Source organism: Carlito syrichta, unplaced genomic scaffold, assembly GCF_000164805.1.
Source record: "Carlito syrichta isolate Samal-C Ts95f unplaced genomic scaffold, Tarsius_syrichta-2.0.1 Scaffold28610, whole genome shotgun sequence".
Classification (NCBI taxonomy): domain Eukaryota; kingdom Metazoa; phylum Chordata; class Mammalia; order Primates; family Tarsiidae; genus Carlito; species Carlito syrichta.
The window spans coordinates 100,216-116,182 of NW_006972706.1; the positions used below are offsets into that span (position 1 = coordinate 100,216).

The following is a 15,967-nucleotide window of genomic DNA, read 5'->3' on the forward strand; positions in this document are numbered from 1 at the left end:
CGTAAGTTTTTGTAAGTACAAAAGAGAAATTTTAGTGAAGATAACCAGCAGATACCATCCCAGTCATGTGATTAAACTGATCATCAGCAACAAATCAAAATCATGTGCCAACTGATAGAATATAATGAGAAGAACCAGCACCAGCTCTGTGACATTCCTGACAAAGATGAGTACACTGAATCTAATCACGAGGAAACATCAGACAAAATTTGAGGCATATTCTACATAATACATGGCATATATGTGTATGTATGCATGTACGAATATATACACATATACATGTGTGTGCATGTATGTGTATATATATGTGTGTGTGTACATATATATATATCTAAATATCTATCCATCTCTCTCTCTCTAAATATATATATATATATATATATATATGTATTTTTTTTTTTTTTTTTTTTTTTTGGAGACAGCCCAGACTGGAGTGCAGCAATGTGATCGTAGGTCACTGCAGTCTCATTTTCTTGGGCTCAAACAATCCTGCTGCCTCAGCCTCCAAAGAAACTAGGACTATAGGCACATATCTCCACGTACCATTAATTCTTTCATTTTTATTTTTTATAGAGACAGGGTCTTGCTGTGTTGTCTAGGCTAGTCTCGAACGTCTGGCTTCAAGTAATCCTCCCACTTTAGCCTTCGAAAGTGATGGGTTTGCAGACTGTAATATTTAAATGCACTGAGATCATAAATGGCAAATAAATAATGATGATCTGTTATAGCATTAAGAAGACTAAAGAGATATAACAGTTAAGTTTTCCTTAATTAGATCCTTTTAATAGTTACTGGGACAACTAGCAAAACTGAAATGTGGTTTGAAAATCAAAAGGTGGAAATGTATTGATTTGATTTTTTGATGGTTATTTTATGGTTATGTAGAAGAATGTTCTCATTTGTAAGAAACAGACTAACATGAGAGTAACAGGACATTGTGTCGTGTTGACAACCTATTTTCAAATAGTCCAGAGAAAACACTCATAAGCAAACCCTGAACATTTAATATAATGCTGTAAGAAAGAGGTAATACTACAAAAAAGGGATTGGCAGTTGTCAGAAACTGGCAGGGGAGGGAGAGGACATAGCATCAATAAGGGTACCTGGTCTCAAACTAGAAGAAGTGGGGACCAAAGGTTGCCCAAACTTTACCTGTACGATGTCCACTTACATACCTAATCCTGAAGTGTACCTCACATCTTTAAAACAAAAAAAAATTTTTTTTAATAGTCCAGAGGGGAAAAAATGTGCTTAGTTCTGTGAAAGGCCTTGAGTATACAAGGCTAAATAAGGTAAAATTTTGTTTTTAAAAGAAACCCCAGTATTAATGGAGACAGACAAGTAGACAACAGGAACTTATGTAAATATTGCAAGTATTTTTGTGTGTGTGAAGAAAAAAGGAGACATAATAAACAACCTCTACACTTAAGAAGGTAAAAATATTTCATGTATTTCTTCAAGAAGGAAGAAATTAGGCATTATATGTATGAGCAGTTGAATAGTCCCATACTTAATCATTAATGAATTAAAATTTTCATATAAATGATAATTTGCCTGATACAAACATTAAAAGAAATGAAAAGACATGTGAGTGACTAAAATTCCACTTTCTGGTTTCTCTCCAATCAAGGAACAGCTGGTATGAATAAAATGTTCAATGGTAACAGCTTAGAAAAATTATTCAGGGCGAAAAGCTAAGATTACCCAAATGGTGGTGGTTGCACAATAATGTAAACTGTTAACACTGAACAGTACACTTTAAAATGGTTACAATGGTACATTTTTTTTTTGTATGTTACCACAATTTTTTTAAAAACTAAGATTTTCAAATTTAACTGCAGAATAAAATAATTGAGATGAAGAAATGTGCAAACCCATCTCATGTCTGTAATTTTTTCTGAACTGTGGAAATGTGAATACAAAGAGTAGAAAAAAATATACAGTAAAGGACAAAGTTTCAAGATTTAGACATTTTAATTAAAGCTGCTTAACAAACTCAAACAGAACTTGGACTATGAACGTGCCAAGATACAACCAACCAGTAAGTTGGGTTTTCCTTTAGATATTAATTAGCAATAAAAATACATAGCTACTAAAAACTATTAATCTTTAAATGTGAGAACTCAAATAAAAAAATGTTGAGCAAGATCCTTTTTTAAATCTTCAGAACTCCGATGCTAGGGCAATAACTGAAAAATATATAATACTACATTATTTAAAAACAAAATCATCTATATAAATATATAGGGGATTTTAAGGTGGTGCAACAAATTGCAGTGTTACACGAAGCAAGACAACTGTGGGTGCAAAGAGGTTAATGGGCAACTTTGATGTTCTGTTTCATGTACTTTAAGATTATCTCAAATTAAATTCCTAAATGTTTTTATGTATTACTCGCAAAATGAAAAAAAAGATACTAGAACTAGAGCAAAACAATAAAATAAAAAAAGAAAGAAGATATTTTTAAAAAGACTATAGCTATCACTATTGCAGTTACACTGTTTTATTGTATTTTATTTTAATTTTTTTTGAGTCAGGATCTCACTCTGTTGTCCAGGCTAGACAGTGCAGTGACATGATCATGGCAATCATGCTTTATAGCAGCCTTGATCTGCTGGGCTCAGGTGATCCTTCCACTTCTGCATCACAAGCAGCTGGGAATATGGACGCATACCACCATGCCTGGCTAATATTTTTTTATAGAGACGAGGTTTTGCTATGTTGCCCAGGCTAGTCTTGAACTCCTAGGCTCAAGCAATCCTCCTGTCTCAGCTTCCCAAAGTGCTAAGATTACAAGCACATAAGCCACCATTCCCAGCCTTTATTTTATTTCATTTTATGTTTTTTTGAGTTGAGGTTTCACTCTGTTTTCCTGGGCTAGAGTGCAGTGGCATGGTCACAGCTCACTGCAGCCTCGACTTCCGGGGCTCAGACAATCCCACCTCCTCAGGTTCCCAAGTAGGTAGGACTAGAGGCACATGCCACTATGCCTGGCTTATTTTTTTATTTTTTGTAGAGATGAGGTCTTGTTATGTTGCCTAGGCTGGTCTTGAACTCCTGAGTTCAAACAGTCTTCCCGCCTCAGCCTCCCAAAGTGCTGGATTACAGGAATGAGCCACGGTTACAAAATATTTTAGAGTTCTAAGCCAATGTAATAAGATAGAAAAATAAAAGTACAAAAAGTTAAAAATATAATTTTTCAGAAAATATATTCTACTTAGAAAACAAAAGAAAATGTACTGAAAGGTTATTTAATCTTACAAGAAAATCTAGCAAAGCAAGATGACACAAATTCTACACAAAACCATTAATAGTTTTTGACATACCACAGCAATGACTAATTTTTAAATGTAACAATTTCTAAATGCAAAACATCTACAATGTAACAATGTCAGTTCTAACTGTATTGAAATGTAATTTCAAAGCAATGCAAATAATTATATCTTATTTCATTATGTAACTGAACTGAATCACTCTAAAATACAGCTGGCCAAGTTTTTGAAAATGAACAATAAGTCATGCTATAAAGTTAAAGTAAATAAAAAAGCATACTGCTGGTGAAGGAGCTTGTTTTATTTTTATTTTCTGTTAGAAAAATTTCAAACATACACAAAAGTATATAGAATGCTTTCATGAACCAACTACATGAATATCACAATTTGCTACTACTACATGGATAAATGCACTTTGTAAATCTTTTTTACTTTGTCTCATTGTTTCACAGAATATTTTAAAGCACATTAGACATACATCCTTAAACTTGTAAATAATTCAGGATATATGTCTAACAAAAAGATTTTTAAATAAATATATGTAACACTATAAGCCAAGCGTGGTGGCTCACACCTGTAATCCCAGCACTTTGCCTGAGCTCAGGAATTTGAGACCAGCCTGGGCAACTTGGAGAGACCTCATCTCCATAAAACATAAAAATATTAGTAGCATGTAATGGTGCACACCTCTAGTTCCAACTACTTGGAAGGCTGAGGCAAAAGGATTACCTGAGTTCAGCAGGTCAAGGCTGCAGTAGCTGTAAACATGCCACTGCACTCCAGCCAGGGAGACAGTGAGACTGCAACTCAAATAGTTAATAAATAGTGTTGGAGAAAGATGTGCCCAATTGTTTCTCACTAGCCACTGTGAAATGCCTCCACTATATCCATATACTCATATGTACTATGAAAATATTTTTGTATATACATAAATATGTGTGTTTACATGTATATGTGTATGTATACATGGACATACATATTTATGAATATAGAATCAAAATCCCTTGCAAAAGGTCTAGAGAGACAGATAGCAAATGAATGACAAGGGTTTATCTCTGAGTCAAAAATGGTATTAGGTTGGGAGGAGCAAGATAAACAGGATTGTTATCAAAATTCATTAAGTTTTTTAAACAATAAGGTATTCACTTAGAGCTTATGTGTTTACTGGGTCAAAATGGGCTTCTTCCTAATTATCTAATCCACTCTATTATAGAGAGCAAGTTCCAATATGACGTAAATGACCAACTAGAATAAATGTCATATTACACAAAGAAATTGCCTTCTGAAAAAATATGCAGCTTACTTTGGCTTCAGTTTCTCCCCTGTGAAGAGTGTATAGATGATGGACAGCACTTTGTGATGAGGACCAAGGATGGGTCAGAATTTGAAAGACATGAAAGTCGTGGCCAAGGGTGTCTGTTGTGACTAGAAGCATTCCTAGAAGACAAAAAACAAATAGTAAAAATAGAAATGATTATGTATGTGGAGGAAATATTTTCAAAAGCTACTCAATCTATTTTAAAATATTGCTGAAGGAAAAAAATTTACCAAAGCTATAAGAAACCTTACAAGAAAACAAAACTATAAAAAAGTTAAAACAAAATAGCTTTTTCCTGTGAATATCAAACTTAGTACCATTATCAGTAATATAAGCAAGGTGTAAACACTGCATGCAAATGTATTAAAACATTCCTTTAAGAGTAGTAGATGTTTTTACATGCCTGAATTTATAAAATCCAAAATCATTTTATAAAACAAAGAGCATAAAAATAGCATACCTCTGTGGAACTAAAATCCACTTCTTTTTGTAATTTCTTCAAACCTGAATTCTAAGTTCTAGTTATTTACTGATCCAACTACTAATTCCCCCACTTAATTCACCAGTTCCAAATTTGTCTCTACCATGGCATGTTATTTATTGAAACTGCCTACAGTGTCTTTCACAGAGAAAGATCTTAATTTTGGTGAGATGTCACAGCTAAGAATTCTTTGCCTAACCCAAGGTGATAAAGATTTTGTTTTATTGTAAAAGTTTCATAATTTGATGTTTTACACTTAGGCCTATGCCTATCATCCATTTTGAATTAATTTCTGTATAAAGTGTGAAGACCTTATACAAAAGTCAGGGTGTTACACAAAAGGTGGACAAGGTTAACTTTGTTACGTAGGATGTCCAGTTGTTCCAGCAAGATTTCTCCAGAAGACTGTTCTTTCACCAATTAACACTGTCAACTTGCCAAAGAGCAATTGGCCATTTTGGGTAAGCCTACTTCCGGAAACTTTGTTCTATTCCATCGATTTCAGTGTCTATACATTCACAAATAATGTATTTTTGATTACTATAACTTTATATAAAATCTTGAAATCATGTAAAGCAAGTCTTCCTTTTTCAACATTATTCTCATTCAGGATTTCTGAAGAATTATAATAAGTGCATAAATTAATATGGGGATAATTGACATCTTAATACTGAATCTTCTGAGCCATGAACACTGCACACTTCTTGATTTTTATTTTGACTTTTTTTGTTCAGCACAAAGATATTGAAAACATTTTCATAGATTACATAATAATGTTATTAAAATTTCAATTAAAAATTTTCCTTCCTACTATATACAGATAAATTTGATAATGCTTGCCTTGACTGTATATGGTTCTAGGAACTTTTTGCAGGGCACATGCATTTTTTTATGACAATCATGTAGTCTAGAAATAGACACAATTTGAATGCTTCCTTTCTAATCTGCATGCCTTTTCTTCATTTTTCTAACTTCCTGCATTTGCTGAGGCAAATAAGAATGATGAGAAAAGATATCCATGCCTTTATCCATGTCTTAGGAGAAAAGCATTCAAACTTTAAGTATGACATAAGCTATAGATTTTTTGTAAAAAGTTCCTTAACAAATATACTGAGAGCTTTCTTTTTTTTTCTTCTCTCTTTTAATTTTTATTTTGAAATTGTGGGATACAATTCAGGGTTAAGTATACAAATGTTCATTGTGCAGGTACCTTTATTTTTGAGGTGTGCCCCCGCTTCCCCAAGAGGATATCGACTACTGTCAATCCCAGCTACCCATCCCCCATCCCCTGCCCCGCAGTTTCCCGCTACTTTCAATCCCTTTCCTACAGTAATACGGTAGTTGTTCACGGTCCACTTATGAGTGAGAACATGTAATACTCAGCACTTTGTTTCTGTGAGAGATCACTCAATATTATAAACTATAATTCCATCCACGTTGCTGCGAAGTTCATGATTTTGTTGTTCTGGCTGCGTAATATTCCATTGTATATATGTACCACATTTTTTTTATCCAGTCCTCTTTTGATGGGCAGTACGGTTGGTTCCATGTTCTTGCTATTGTGACCAATGCTATGATAAACATACGTGTACAGGTATATTTCTTATAGAGTGACCTGAGTTCTTCTGGGTATATTCCCAGTAGGGGGATTGTGGGGTCATATGGAAGGTCAATTTTTAAAACTTTTAGGAATCGCCACACTGATTTCCACAGAGGCTGCACTAGTTTACCCTCCCACCAACAGTGGTCACATCCTCTCCAGCTTCTGTTATTTTTTGAGTTATTGATGATGGCCATTCTGACTGGCGTTAGGTGGTATCTCAGTGTAGTTTTAATTTGCATCTCCATGATGGCTAGTGAGGTTGAACATTTTTTCACGTGTCTGTAGGCTGCTCATATGTCTTCTTTTGCGAACTGTCTATTCATATCTTTATCCCACTTTATAATGGGGCTGTTTGTTTTTTTCTTTTCAGCACGTTTGAGTTCCTTGTAGGTCCTTGATGTTATTAGGCCTTTGTCAGACATGGAGTTGGCAAATATTTTTTCCCAGTCTATAGACTGTCTCCCTGCTTTCTTGGTGGTTTCTTTGGCTTTGTAGAAGCTTGTCAGTTTAATGAGGTCCCACTTGTCTATCTTATCTCTTATGACCTGGGCACTTCGGGTTTTTATCAGGAATTGGTTGCCAGTTCCAATTTCCATAAGAGTGTCCCCTCCATTTTCTAAGGTTACAAGAGAATCTGCCAAAAACCTCTTGGCACTGATAAAGGACTTTGGCAAAGTCTCAGGGAATAAAATAAATGCACAAAAGACAATCACATTTCTATGCACCAATAATAAGCAAACAGAAACCCAAATAAAAGCACAATTCCATTTACAATAGCCACCAAAAAATGAAATACCTTGGCATTTTCCTAACCAGAGACATAAAAGACCTTTACAATGAAAACTACAAAACACTGCTCAAAGAAATCAAAGATGACACAAACAAGTGGAAAAATATCCCATGCTCATGTATTGGAAGAGCCAACATTGTTAAGATGTCCATTTTACCTAAGGCAATCTACAGATTTAATGCAACACCCATCAAAATACCAGCAACATTCTTCTCAGACCTAGAAAAAATAATATAGGAATTCACATGGAAACATAAATGACCAAGAATAGCCAAAACAATTCTTAGGAAGAAAAAAAAAAAAAAAAGCAGGCGGTATCACACTCCCAGACTTTAAACTACACTGTAAAGCTACAATAATCAAAACAACCTGGTACTGCTCCAAGAGCAGGCATATAGATCAATTGAATAGAATTGAGATTCCAGAAGCAAAACCTCAATTTCTCAACCAACTCATCTTCAACAAAGCCTCCACCACCCACTACTAAGAAGAGGAGAAACTATTCAGTAAATAGTGCTGGGAAAACTGGTTGACCACATGCAGAAGATTGAAACAGGACCCCTACCTATCCCCATACACAAAAATTAACTCTAAATGGATCACAGACCTAAATATAAAACCTCAAACTATGAGAGCTTTCATAATGAAAGGATGTTAAATTTTTCAAATGCTCTTCTGTATCTACTAAAACGCATATATGATTTTCCTTCTTTAGTCTATTAATATAGTAAATTTTAACAATTATTTATTATCAAATGTTAAAAAATCTTGCATGCCTAGGATAAGCCCCATTTGGTCAAAACCATTTATGATATGCTGCTAGAATCAATTTGTTAATATTTTCTTGGAGACGTTTGTATTCCTGACAAATACTGGTTTAAAGTTTTCTAACAATGTGTTTGTCTAATTTTGGTATTAGAGTAATGCAGGCCTCAAAGAACAAACTAAGAAAAGTTCCTCACTTTTACTAGGGGAAAAAAAAACATGCAAAATTGCTACTTTTTTTCTTTAAATGTTTGACAGAATTTTCCAGTAAAAATATTTGCACCTATTTTTGAAGGTTTTTCACTACCATTACACTTTTTTAACTTAAGCATTGTTAAAATTTAAATTTTTTTGTTTGGTGAATAACTTTTTGTAATTCAAGGAACTGCTGCTTTTAAAAATCTGTAGGGACTTTAATGATATCCACTTTTTCATTCAGGATATCGGTAATTTGTGTTGTCTTTTTTTTTTTTTTTCCTTGATCAGTCTATCTAGTTTTTTTGTTGTTGTTGCTGTTGTTGTTTTTTGAGTTGGAGTCTCACTCCATTGCCCAGGCTGGGGTGCAGTGGTACACTCCCAGTCATTCCAGCATTGACCTGCTGGGCTTCAGCGATCCTTCCCCCTCAGCCTTCCAAGTAGCTGAAACTACAGAAGCGCACTACCATGAACGGCTAATTTTTTAAATTTATTTATTGTAGGCGAGACCTTACCAAGTTGCTTGGACTGGGTCTCAAACTCGCGGGCTTAGCAACCCACTCACCTTGGCCTCTCAAAGTGCTGGGATTATAGGCTGAGCCACTGAAGCTGGCCCTATCTAGATCTTTTTAAGGGAACCTATTTTGGTTTCATAATTTTGTTTTCCTCTTTTCAATTTTATTGATTTCTGCTCCCATATTTATTATTTTCTTTATTCTCCTTGTCTCAGGTTTATTTGCTCTTTCTTTTTTCAAGTGTCTTAAGGGACTAAATTAGATTGTTTTAGGGACTTCCTTATTTTCTAAACTAATCATATATTGATATAAATTTCCCTCTAAGCTTGCTAAATCTAACAGATTTTTATACTGCATTTTCATTTACATTCAGTTCTACATGTTTCCTAGAGACATCTTATGTTGCTCATGGATTATTTAAAGGTATGCTGTTTAGATTCCAAATATTTGGGTATTTTCCAGATATCTTTTTGACCCTGTTGCTAGTGTAATTTCCTTATGACAAGAAGGTACTTCTTTTAAATTTGTTCAAGCTTGCTTTATGGCTCAGAATATGATATACTTTGTTCCATATATACTTGATCACCTGAAATGTTCTATAAATGTCAATTAAGTCAAGTTAATTAACAGTGTTGTTGCATCTTTAATATCCTTACTGACTGTTTGCTTTCTTGTTCAACTACCAAGTAGGAGTTACAATCTCCAAGTATAGTTGTGGATATGTTTGTTTTTCCTTAGCTATATCAGTTTTCTAAATTTTAGAGCAAGCTTCATACACATTCAGAATTGTATGAAATCTTGATGAATTAACTATTCAGAATTGTATGAAATCTTGATGAATTAACTATTTATTCATTTATTTACTTTATATTGAGTCAGGGTCTCAGTCTATCACCTAGGCTGGAGTGCAGTGTGGCATAATCACAACTCACCACAGTTCTGACCTCCTGGGCTCAAGTGTCCTCTGGCCTCAGCGTGCCGAGTAGCAGGGACTTCAGCTAGTTTTTTTTTTTATTTTTTCGCTTTGTGTTGTGATAAAGTCTTGCTGTGCATCCCAGTCTAGTTTCAAACCTTTGGGCTCAAGCGATCCTCCCACCTTAGGCTCCCAAAGTGCTGGGATTACAGAAATGAGCTACCACTGCGCCCAGCCAAATTAACCCCTTTAGTATTATTTAACCTTGGTTATTTTCCTTGCCCTGAAGTCTACTTTTTTCCGAAATTAATTTTACCACTCCAGCTTTGTTTTAATTGGTACATACATGGTATATATTTTCCCATCCTTTTACTCTATATCTATGACTACAGTTGTATTTAAAACTCTTAGAAAATAGTTGGACACTCTCCTGCTTGCTCTCATTCTCTCTCTCAATCCAATTGCTGGCTTTTAATTGTATTTGTAGTTCATTCACATTTAGTACACTTATTGGTAGGGTTGGATTTAGGTCTACCATCTTAATTTTCTTTTCTTTTTGCTGATTTCTCATAATTTCTTGTTGTTTGGGGTTATTTATTTTTATCATTCAATTTTTAATTTATCTATAGGTTTGGGGGTTATCTCCACATATTACGTTTTGTTGGTCATTCTAGAGATTATAATACACATACCTAACTTTGTGTGTCTTTTCATTTGTGTTTTGTCCAGATTTCAAAATTGTTTTCTACAGGAAGGATGGTTGTTAGTTTACTCTGCCATTCCCAGAATGGAGTCAAATCAGAAAATGTCTGTTTTGTTTAAAGAAAAGACATAAAAAAGCATCTGTGCAAAGATAAGTCAGTCATTTAAGGAAAAGATGAAGTGTATTTGAGTTTGCTATTTTTTGGCTAATCTAAGGTTCAGCTCTAGTCAATACAATAGAATAAAAGATCATACTAGACACCACTGTCCTGACTATTCACAAGAGAATGCATTTTAGATGATGAAAGGTGTCATTTATTATAAATAATTTAATAAATTATTTATTAAGCCTATAGCAGTATATAAAACCTTATCTTGCAATAACCTAGCTATGATCATAAGGTCATTGACATACTTTAAATTCTTTACTTATTATTACAATTATTAAAACAATAAATCTCTAAGGTTAACCATGAATGCTTTGCTGTCTGTCCATTTACGGGCATTAGTTTTCCACTCCTCCTACTATTTTGCTGAGTTACAGTAAGTGTGAATTATTCGAGCTCCATTACTATCTTCAAATTCGACCTTTCCATAACAAAATGATTTTCTGAACTTGACACACAATTCAATGGAAACATCATTTTGACAGGAAATAAGATAGACTTGCATTTATAATATATATTCCTCACCTGGAGTTAAACGTCACTACATTTTGTTTTAAATCATACCATATTTTACATACAATGAGCATTCAAATAAAAGTCCTCATTTATTAAATCAAGATTATTATTGCTTCACATATGAATGATAATCAAAGATGAATACTTTGTCATATGCTCTGAGGTTTTCAAAGATGCATTAATCTGTATTGTATGCAAAGTCAATTCAAGTTTTTAGGAAAAAGTCCACTGGAAAATTATACCTATAATCTTATGTACCTTATCTCAAACATTTTCTTTTTCCAGTCCTCCATGCAAGTGTGGCTGCTACAATCCACCAATTACATTTTTTTCACAAAACTATAAAATAATATTAAAAATTTAAAGCACAGAGAGGAAGAAATAGCCAGTGCAGGAATATATAATCATGTGATTCCTTTTAATTTACAGTTTCCTCTTTTGCACACATTCTGTTGGGGAAATAATAAGCTTTTTTTTTTTCTAGAAAACAAGTTAAAAAGCACACATACTTAAAAGGAAAAACTCATGCAGAGCAGACTGTGGCTTGAGAACTATTTATGCAGCATCAGAAGACTAAACCAGACTCTGCCCTGGCCATAAACTAAACCCACGCCCCAAATGAGGTGCCAAGCCACAAAAAGCATTTGCGTCATCTGGGAATACAAGGAAAAAGAAGAACTTCTAATTATAGGGCCTGGAAGCGGAAGCCTAGAGTGATTAGCTGTGTAGGCACTGCTGTATGTTTATCTGGAAGCTTCCTCTCCCTCACTCTTAGCCTCAAGTTTGATAGATGAGCATTAGCATTAGAGGGTGGGGACTGAAGCTGCTGATGGTACACAGCATTTTCCAAAATCTGAGGTAGCTAAAGACTGAACATTAAGGCTTTTGAGGTCTCATAAGAAACATAAGTCTTTTCAACTGGGCGTCAGCTGGTTATCCCAAAAAGCAAAATTAAAGAGTAGCAAACCTCCACTGGACATATGCTATAAAATCTTGGAAACACAAATAGGTTTGTCTTTTCTGCCATATCCTATTTATAACACCTACCTAATTGTATGGTTCTTTATCACGTGCACATATGTAAACTGGAAGGCAAATTATAGCTATTCACACTCTCTTTCAAAAAGAGATACAAACATTGATATGCTGGATCAAACAAATATTTACAGGAATTCAGACTGTATCATTCAAATGAGAATTTTATTTAGTGCTTGTGAATGTAATATTTTCCAATCAATATCTGTATAGACGTAAACTTATACATTATTTAGAAAAGTAAATAGCCAAATTTGTAAACACAAAAGCAAAAAAAAAGAAGAACCCCAATACTGACAAAAAGTTTTAACCTTCTCAGATTAAATAAAACCATAATAATATTATAGCCTATTAAAGTCTGATTAATAAAACTTTTAAGCTGAATATCAATACTGGAAAACAGTGGTCTCAAAGCCTCCATATGGGCAACATCAATTTCTTAAGTGGCATTAGCAGCACCTTAAGCTGCTTAATAATACTGATAATCAAACTCATCAATATATTCTTCTACTTTAATAGCCAAGAACATAGCAAATCTTTATAAAATGTGCTACATAACACCATGTTAAAGGTACCAAAGTAAACAAAACAGAAAAAAAAGGAAATTATGTATTTGATCCCTTCCTAAAGGTACAAATAACTAACCTAAATTAGAGTAAATTTAGTGATATTACACTTATTTATTTCACACGGAAAAGTCTTTAAAGTCAACAGCTGGTTTTTCTAGCTTTTCTTTATTCTTTAACTTATTATATCCTTCCTCCGATATTTTTAGTAATTAGAAGTGTTTTAACATCATTATTTAAATATTTAATTCCCTTTTATTCTCTCTGAATAGTAAAGTATTCAGATTTTGAAAACATCTTTGGCCATATCCAAAGGGTTTTCAAATTGAGCATTCTAATGTTCATTATTTTCAACAGATTTATCAAATAGCTATTTAGGAAAGCGATGTCTATGTGTGTTCTTATTTTTCAAGTGGTTGAATATATCTGTTGGATGCCAGAACACTCTAAAAACTTTAACCTTTATTAACATATAATTTGCATACAATAAGTATTCACTCTAAATGTACAGTTTGATGAGTATGACAAATATACATCTACGTAGCTACTACAATAAGATAGAAAACATCCAAAAAAGTTCCCTTGTGTCCAATTGCAGGCCATGCCCTCTCCATCTACTGGGCCCCCAGCAACCATTCACTGACTTTCTGTCATTATGGATTAATATTGCCTGTTCTAGAATTTAATGTAAATGTGATCACATAATTTGTCCAAGAGTATTGGCTGAAAGTTACAGTGGTTGTTCATTTATTTATATTACTGACTAGTGTTCCAACGTAACTATAATTTACCACATGTTATGCATCCATTCTCTAGTTGTTTCTAATTTCTTAATATTGTGAATCAAACTGTTATGAACATTCAAGTACAAATCTCTGTGTGGACTTTTAAAAATTTCTCTTAGGAGTGGAACTGCAGGGTCATATATAAAATTTTTAAATGTATAAGAAACTGGCAAACTATTTTACAAAGTAACTGTATAATTTTACATTCCCAAGCTCTATAACCTCACCAATATTAGTCTTTTAAATCATTTTAGTGGCCATTTCTCATGGTTTTATTTTATTTTTTTTAATTTATTTTTTTCTTTAATTTAAAGATGTGGGGTACAATTCAGGGTTAGGTATACAAATGTTCATTATGCAGGTACCCTTTCTCATGGTTTTAAATTGTAATATTAGCCGGGCTCAGTGGCTCAGTCTGTAATCCCGCGCCTTTGGGAGGCTGAGGTGAGTGGATTGCCTGAGCCCCGCGGGTTCGAGACCCGCCTGGGCGGGGAGACCTCATCTCTACAATAAATCAAAAAATCAGCTGGGCGTGGTAGCGCATGCCTATAATTCTGGCTACTCGGAAGGTTGAGGCGGAAGGATCGCCAGAGCCCAGCAGGCGAGGCTGCGGTGGCCGGGAGCGGCCACTGCACTCCAGTCTGGGTGACAGAGTGAGACTCCAACTCAAAAAAAAAACACAAAAAATAAAAATAAAAATAAATTGTAATATTCCTTGGTGATCAGTGATGATGATCAGTTTTTCATGTGTTTACTGGATATCTGAACATTCTCTTTTCTGACATAATCGTCCAAACCTTTTCCTCATTTTAATTTCCTTAAATCAATCAGTCAATCAATTAGAAATTATTTCCCAATCTGTGGCATGCCTTTTCATTTTTTAAATAACATTTTCCCAAGATGCTTTCAATTTTGATTAAAAATAATTTGTGGTTCTATCTAAGAAATCTATTTTTACCCCAAGATCAAAAGATATATCCTTATGTTTTCTTTTCTGAAGTTTCATAGTTTTAGCTTTTTTTTTTGAGTTGGTGTCTCACTCTGTTGCCCAGGCTAGAGTGTAGTGGCAAGCTCATGGCCATCCCAGAGTCCACTTGCTTGGCGATCCTTTCACCTCAGCCTTTCAAGTAGCCAGAACTATAGGCGTGCGTTACCATGCCTGGCTAATTTTTTTATTTATGGTAGAAACGAGGTCTTACCATGTTGCCCAGGCTGGTCTCAGACTCACAGGCTCAGGCAATCCTCTCACCTCGGCCTCCCAAAGTGCTTGCTGGTATTACAGGCTTGAGTCACTGCAACCAGCTAATCTTAGCTCTATTATTCACTTAGAGTTAATTTTATTTATCAGGTAAAGGTTCCTTTTTTCCTCCAAAGGATAATCCTTGTTCTAGCACCATTTGTTGAGAAAACTAAACTTTCCTATTGAATTACTTAACACTTTTGTCAAAAATCAAATTACTATAAGAGTTTGATCTATTTCTGGACATTATTCCATGCTACTCATCTATTTCTACATATTCTCTCCCAAAATCCTTTACTGGTGAGCTCTAGATTAAGTCAGAATTTAGGTAGTTTGAGTCCTTAAAATTTACTCAGGTACTTATAGAGAGTCAGGGAGACTTCTTATATAATATTGAAGATAAGACTCAAGTGATGAAGAGTTAATCAGATAAAACAGAAGTCTGGGCAGAGGACAAATGATGCAACAAGTTTAAGGAACTAAAACATACTTAATATGGATAGATATTGGATGGAAAATGTGGTAGATCAGGTTGAAGCAGAAAATAAGTGCCAGCTGTAAAATTTTTTGACAATAAATTAAATGCAATAAGGAAGCCCACTGGAGATGAAAGTATCATTAAAATTTAACATTTCTTACAAAATATTTTAGTATCTTCAAGTGGAAGTAAATATGTGGAGTTAGTATAATACAACAATTAGTGAGTACTAATTGAGGTGTGATTACTTCCACCATCTTAGCATTCTAGATATCATGCTTTTTAGACTTTAAATACATGGAAGATTTAATCATACTTTTCATTTGATTCATGTTAATGAATCCACACAAAAACCTCCCCTTACTGGTTTTACATTTTCCTTTGATTCTCCATTCCTGCACCCACTTTTTATCCCGCACTGCTCCCCGCTATAGGTACCCACTTTACTGTATATAATAAATTTCCTTGAATTGTACCTATCCTTAAAAAATACTTAGACCATATACAGAGCAATGCTCAAAATATTTAATGCATGGTAAGATACAGACCAATCTGAATGAGACTACTGAAAGTAGCCCTACGCTGGGGGAGGGCCAGAGCATTCTAAGGAAGAAGGGGAAGAGACA

General features: G+C 34.2%; 1 protein-coding gene across 1 annotated transcript in view; it reads right to left on the reverse strand.

Moving 5' to 3' along the window:
* The window catches only part of BCAS3 (BCAS3, microtubule associated cell migration factor), a 134,184-nt gene that overhangs the window by 63,866 nt on the left and 54,351 nt on the right, over positions 1-15,967 (reverse strand). Inside the window, exon 5 of the mRNA XM_021715997.1 lies at positions 4,576-4,709. Within this exon, the coding sequence (XP_021571672.1) occupies positions 4,576-4,709 (134 nt within the window). The remainder of the gene's footprint in view (positions 1-4,575; positions 4,710-15,967) is intronic.